This window comes from Myotis lucifugus, unplaced genomic scaffold (assembly GCF_000147115.1).
Source record: "Myotis lucifugus unplaced genomic scaffold, Myoluc2.0 scaffold_882, whole genome shotgun sequence".
In the NCBI taxonomy this organism is placed as follows: domain Eukaryota; kingdom Metazoa; phylum Chordata; class Mammalia; order Chiroptera; family Vespertilionidae; genus Myotis; species Myotis lucifugus.
In genome coordinates, this window is record NW_005871930.1 from 86,482 (window position 1) to 93,342 (window position 6,861).

The following is a 6,861-nucleotide window of genomic DNA, read 5'->3' on the forward strand; positions in this document are numbered from 1 at the left end:
ATTCAGTCTTGCAAATTGCTGTCAGCCGGGACTGAACCGCTGTGCTCTCCAGCATATCAGGCATGAGGCGTGAGAGTTCCACTGCGGCTCCTGGGTGGTGCTGCAGCTGCTGTCACCCGCAACTCCCCCATCGGGGAGACTCCAGAGCGGCGGGGGTGGGGGTGGGGGACGCCTCTGCTGGCCAAGCACACCAAGGCTGCGCCGGCCCCTTTGGGGGAAGTGGGTGGTGTATTAGCCCTGCATATAAATCACCAACAACTGGAAATTGACTCCAACATCACAACATGTACTACAGACCTTACCAAGTTTTGCCAGTTGTCCCTCTAATACCTTTTACACAAAAGAAAAACCTTTAAAAAATGTTTTTTTATTGATTTTTAGAGAGAGGAAGGGATAGGGCTAGAGAGCTAGAAACATGGATGAGCTGCCTCCTGCACGCCCCCTGCTGGAGAGCAAGCCTGCAACTAGGGCATGTGCCCTGATTGGGAACTGGACTGGCGACCCCTTGGTTCATGGGTCAAAGTTTAACCACTGAGCCACACCAGCCGGGTGAAAACCCTTTTTCTTGGTCCAGGATCCAACTGCAGGTCACAGGTGTGGTGCCTCTTTAGTCGGGAACCGTAGTTGCTTCTGCTTTTCCCTGGCCTGGACTTAGGAGAATGAAAGCCAATTGCTTCTAGCCTGTACCTGACCTGGCGTGGACTGCTGTTCCCTTCTATTCGCATGAACGTTTTTGGGAGGACTCCCCGAAAGCAAGGCTTCCTCCGCCTCACTGCACCTCACTGCACAGAGCACCTGTCTCATAGCCGGCAACCCTGTCAAAGGCACTCTGAGTAGGAAAACGGAACCCGTGTGATTGTTAGTTCTGTGAGGTCACGATGGAATGTGGTGACACCTGAGAAAATGGCACTTGTCTGTGAACGATGTGGACATATTGCAGGGAAAGTGAACTTATGTGGCTTCACATCCATTTCTAGGGAGTTTGCAACTCCAGGCAGCAGGCGTTAACGGTGACATGGTCACTCGTGACTGTTCTGAAACAGTGCCCATCTGTGCGCCACCCGCATGGCCCGGCTCCTTGCCTCCGTGGCTCCCCGTCGGGCCTCCGCCCTCCAGGTTGCCCAGCGCAGGCATGAAGCATGTGTGGTCAAAACTGTGACTTCCTGGACGAAGGGAGAGGGGTGGGGGTGGAATTGGGGGGAAGGCGCTGAAGACACTGGCTGAAACCTGGCTTATAAATAATCTGAACATTTCATTTACTTTTAAAATATATTTTTATTGATTTCAGAGAGGAAGGGAGAGGGAGAGACAGAAACATCCATGATGAGAATCACTGATTGGCTGCCTCCTGCACACCCCCTGCTGGGGAGCAAGCCCGCCGGCCCACAAGCCAGGCATGTGCCCTGACCGGGAATCGAACCGTGACCTCCTGGTTCACAGGTCGAGGCCCAACCACTGAGCCATACGGCCGGGCGAACATTTTATTTCTTTGTGATGTGCATGTCCTATCACAGACAACTGGTCTCATGAAATGAGACCAGGTGCGCTGGTTACATAGTAAAACTTCAGAGTAAAAGATCATTTTTCAGTTTATTTTGGCCAGGACGCATCCCTGGCTGGGGCTCCGGTTCACACTCCCGGCTCGTGTCAGCCCTCCCAGCCCCGCGGCAGCAGCTGGTTCAGGACGCTGCTCTGCCTCAGCGCCTGGAGCTGGGACGTGTCCTCACTGATGACGGTGACGCCCCTGCTCTGCCCCGGGGCTGACAGGTCGCCCTCGCTGTCGGACAGCGTGCACAGCAGGCCGTCGTTCTCGTAGGTGGGGAAGTAGTACCTGCAACACCAGACAGGCCTCACAGACTGCACCTCACCCAGCGACCGTCCAGGCCGCGCAGGCACGCGGCTCCATGGGTTTCCTCGCCACAATCTCCACAGCACAGGCTGTGAGGAAGGCCCTTCTGAGGGACTCAGCGTGACCCTTCCTGCCGCACGTCTTGCTAGGGTCCTCGCTGGTTTTCTACATAAAGACAAGCTCACTGGGCCAGAGGCCGCCCCTCCACCTCGGGCAGCCGGCCAGGCAGCGCCTCCCCCTCCGAGGCTGAAGCTGACATCCCTCCTCCCTCCTCAAAGGCCCCGCTCTCCCCGACTGGGTAGCAGCCTTCAAATACAGCTCCTCCCTCACACTCCATCTGCTAAGATCTGATGAGAACAACGGCTTTCCCTGTTTCTTTCCCAGCCTAACCATTACTGGTTCCTTCATTCTAGGTGATAGTAATCTAATTAACAAAAGCGTTATATGCTAATTAGACCAGACAGCAGGACGACCTTCTGAAGCCGGGGCTGTGAGGGCCGAGCCCCTTGCACAAATTTTGTGCATTGGGCCTCTAGTCTATATATATAAAAGCCTAAGCAACCATCTGACCGTTAGCTATGACATGCAATGACCACCAGGGGGCAGATGCTCTGATCTGTAGCTATGATGTGCACTGACCACCAAGGGGCAGACGCTCAATGCAGTGACTTGGCAGCTGCAGTTCTCGGGTGATGCACCCGGAACCAGAGAGGAGGAAGCCCAATTCTTGGGTGTGTCACCCAAGAACTGCCCTCTCGTAATCTGGGACCCCTTGGGGGATGTTGGAGAGCTGGTTTCGGCCGGATTCTCGTAGGCCAGGCCGAGGGATCCCACCGGTGCATGAATCCGGGCACCGGGCCTCTAGTAATAATAACAACAAAGCTCTATGGACGTTTGCAGGTCATGCTGGGTCCTTGTCTGGACACACCTGTGGTCAGTTCTGGGGCACCTCAGAATGAGAATTACAGGAACAAGGCACCCGGTCAAGCCACACACCTGGGATGTGTGGGAAAACCAAAGCCTTTGTGTTAAGGAGGAAAACCTGTCCTAGAGCTTCCTGGCCAGAGTTCTGGGGGATCTGATGGAACATTCCCTGGGAACAGAGGGACCTCCACACAGCCTCTCAGGCCACCTGACCGCGTCACTCACTCGGGCTGGTCCCAGGTCCTCCTGTCGGGGAGCAGGGCCGCGTGCTTGGCCTCCACCAGGTGGGCCCCCAGGTCGGCCCTGGATGGAAACCTGGTGCAGCAGCCGTAGCATCGGCCTTGGTGAACCTGCCGTCGGATGAAGTTGACCAGCTTCACTTGCTCATAGAAATTCAGTCCTGAGGGAGGCAAGTGCAGAGTCACCCATGCACTGTTACATACTGTTAACACAGGCCCGTCTATAACACACACGTGTCTACAACACACACACCTGTCTATAACACAGGCACGTCTGTAACACACACGTGTCTACAACATACACACCTGTCTATAACACAGGCACGTCTGTAACACACACGTGCCTACAACACACATACTTGTCTATAACACAGGCATATCTGTAACACACACGTGTCTATAACACACATACTTGTCTATAACACAGGCATATCTGTAACACACACGTGCCTACAAGACACATACTTGTCTATAACACAGGCACGTCTGTAACATAGGCATGTGTTTATAACACACACGTGTCTGTAACGCATGTGTCTATAACACACGTCTATAACATGCACGTGTCTATAACAGGCACGTGTCTGTAACACACATACACGTGTCTACAGAAGCACCACAGCACAGTCACACCCGGAGGCGGGAGGGAGGCTGCTGTGTGCGAGGCGAGCTTTTCATGGTCTGGACCCATCAGCAAGCCCTACTGTGTGTTCAATGCCTGAATCTTTCTGTCACCGTGATCCTGAGAACCAGGCACGGGCGCTTCTATGATGGCGAGTCCAGCTGCACCCCAGCAGCACGAGGTGTCTTGTGTACGTCGCCCACGCCCTGTCCCGTTCGCCCAGCAGGCCGGCAGCTGGACTGGGACCGCTGCTCGGCCTCTGGCAGACAGTGACCATTACCCTGGGTCCCATGAGAAACTGTCACATATGCGGGCAAGGGGAAGGGACCACCTGAGGCCAAAGCCCGTCTGTGAACACGGAGTCCGGCAGCGGGGGGACCGTCTGCGGGGACGAGGTGGCCGTGCCCCTCCCGTCACGACCACGGAACCAGCGTGTTCATGGACGGCCGGTAGTGGCGCAGCACTGAGTTCGACTCACCGAGCTCTGCCTTTGTTCTGAGGAGGTCAAATCCGTGCGCCTCCTGGAAGAAGGGATGGGGAGAGCTGAGCAGGGAGGTACTCGATCTTCCAGCCGGTTCACAGGAGCCTCACACTGAGGCCCTGTCCTCGGCGTCTGACGTCTTGACATCCGGCTACTCCCCGACTCCACACAAGCCCGCCAATCAGGCGAACCCATCACCCGCCCGCCTGCAGTCTCTGCAGTTCACTACATGGGACGCAGCGTGCGAGGGAGACGTGGCCTCGCGTCCCGCGTCGGGATAGAGCTGTGGACACGGGCTCTTCTCCATGCAGAGGTGCTTTGACACACTCTGCTCTTCCCTTCATGCTGTCCCTGACAAGCCGGCCAGGTTCTCCTTATGCCCTCTTCCCGTAAAGCACTTAAAACGCTTCATGGTGCGGCCGCTTATTTTATTCTATTCCATCCCTGTCACGTCCATCGGGGTAAATGGTTGAACTTACAAGCGCACAGAGTAAAGGCCACCTCACCCTGATCATCCAGGGGCCCACAGGCAGGACGATGGGGCTCCCTGACAGTCGTCACTGAAAGGGACTGAGCAGAGGGTGGGGGCTTGGGTCAAAGAGGCTGCAGAGGGGACCCCCACACAGGGCGGGACACAGCTGCTTCTAGTTCTAACATGTCGGACATTGTGAATTACATGTGCACGGACACCAGTGCACACAGGGACCAGTGCACACGAGACCAGCGCACACGGGGATCTGAGCACACGGGGACCAGTGCACACGGGGACCAGCGCACACAGGGACCAGTGCACACGGGGACCTGTGGATTTGTGCACATGGGGATCTGAGCACACGGGGACCTGTGGATTTGTGCACACGGGACCAGTACACATGGGACCTGCGTACAAGGGACCTGTGCACATGGAAAACCTGTGCACATGGGACGAGTGCACACGGGGGTCTGTGGATTTGTGCACACGGGGACCAGTGCACACACTGCTGGAGGCCGGTGCAGAGAAGCGGCCAGTGCAGAGAAGCTGCTGTCTGCTACATCTGTGTGCGCCCGTGCCCTTCCTGGACCCGCCCTGTCCTTACTGTGCTGAGTAGTCTCTGACCAGGGAGTAGTGATGGGGGACAGGCAGTGGAGTTGCCTGTGGCACAGGTGGGCAGGGGCATGTCCGAAATCGCACAGCCGCACAGTCAGCCCTCAGCCCCGAGTCCAGCTGCAGTGCTGCCCTCTCTCAGGGGGTGTAGGGAGGGTCCTCCCCAACATGTCCTGGGTGGAAACAGGCTCAGAACCGCTTGCTTTGAGCTTCTTTATAAAGAAGGGAACACACACACTGGGGATCTCTGCTCTTCTCTCCAAATCCTTTCCCGAGGAGCTGCAAGACCACACCTGGGCCCGTCCCCTCCCCGCCCCACCCTCCATGCCCCCAGGCCGTGGGCACGAGGGCGTGGCCTGCCTTCCGCTTCCCCACACACTCGGGAGTGGAAGGTGCTCCAGGAACAAGGGTGTAACCTGGCGAGGCCTCGGTGTGGTCGCCTCCCCCGCGGAGCAGAACAGGATGAAATGAGCCATCTCACCTCCATGTGGGCGCACAGCTGCTCCGTCGTTTCCGCTTGCTTTTCACAGAACAGACACACGGCGGAGACGGGGACGGGCACTCTCCAGTCCGACCAGTCCCTGAGCCCAGCAGAGAAGGCAGACCCCTTCGTTAGGTCCCGTGGTGTATCTCCCTCGTCCCTCGGAAGCCGCCCGTCTCTCCCGCTCCACAGTTTTGGGGAGACTGTCTGTCTACACATCAATGAGGCTGATGCAGACTCCGACACGCAGAGCAGCCCCAGGAAGCAGCATGAGAGCCGGAGCCCCTGCTCCTCCGAGCAGCGACTTCCTGGGGACAGCGCCCCATTTCACGGTTTCACGGCGGAGGACACGTGTGGGGTGCGCTCATAAACACACCGCTGGGTGCATGCGCCCTGCTGGGTAGGTTTCCGCATGACAAATGGTGTGCTTTGAAAAAGCAAACTGTACCTCATACTGGAAATAGTGATCGCTTGAAGTAGGGCAAGTTGGTAGATGGAGAACTCAAAAAGCATATCCCCCCACCCCCATTTTTTACCATTTCCTCCTCTCCTTGCATTCATTTTTGAAATACTGCCAACCTCCTGTCATTCCTAAACCAGGACATCAAGCTCAGCCCTGAGGGAGGGAAACGGGCCGAAGGGCACTGATGAGAGCGGGGGGGTGGGGGTGGGGGTGGGGGGTGTTGGGGGACCCAGGACCCTTCCAGGCTGAGGGCCCGCAGCTTGGACTTCCCGCCGGCAGCCGTGTGTGTCCTCGGTGTCACCTCTGGGCTGAGCAGGCGACCGTGAGCCAGTCATCTCCCCAGCCAGGCCCTGGACAGCATCTGAGTGACACATGGCCAGCTTGTGCAGCCTGCGTACTGGGTCAGCAGCGCTCATGACCACCCCACTTGGCGGGGACACCGGCAGCGCAGTGGCTTCAGGGAGAGTCCTGCTGAGCCCAGTTCTTGCCGCACCACCTGCACGGCTGCCCGGCTGAGAGAAGGTGTCCCTCCTTCCTCCTGTCGTCCCCGGGGGCGTGAGACCAACCAGAGAACCGTCCCAGCTCCCCGAACACCACCCATCAGCAGCGACCCCGAGTCTTACTCTTCCTGCTGCTCCAGCAGCTCCCGGTCGTCTTCCGACTGAACCTCTTCCCATGATTTTCCAAGTTCCTTTGTAGGAGAAATAGGGATTAGAGA

General features: G+C 57.3%; 1 protein-coding gene across 1 annotated transcript in view; it reads right to left on the reverse strand.

Annotated features, from left to right (window-relative positions):
* Nucleotides 1–1,577: 1,577 nt before the first annotated feature.
* Nucleotides 1,578–6,861, reverse strand: part of ZNF277 (zinc finger protein 277) — a 40,649-nt gene continuing 35,365 nt past the window's right edge. The window contains exons 8-12 of the mRNA XM_023747451.1: nucleotides 6,767–6,834; nucleotides 5,681–5,780; nucleotides 4,113–4,155; nucleotides 2,999–3,173; nucleotides 1,578–1,831 (exon numbers count right to left, since the gene is read on the reverse strand). Coding sequence (XP_023603219.1) covers nucleotides 1,648–1,831; nucleotides 2,999–3,173; nucleotides 4,113–4,155; nucleotides 5,681–5,780; nucleotides 6,767–6,834 — 570 coding nt within the window. The 3' untranslated portion in view covers nucleotides 1,578–1,647. The remainder of the gene's footprint in view (nucleotides 1,832–2,998; nucleotides 3,174–4,112; nucleotides 4,156–5,680; nucleotides 5,781–6,766; nucleotides 6,835–6,861) is intronic.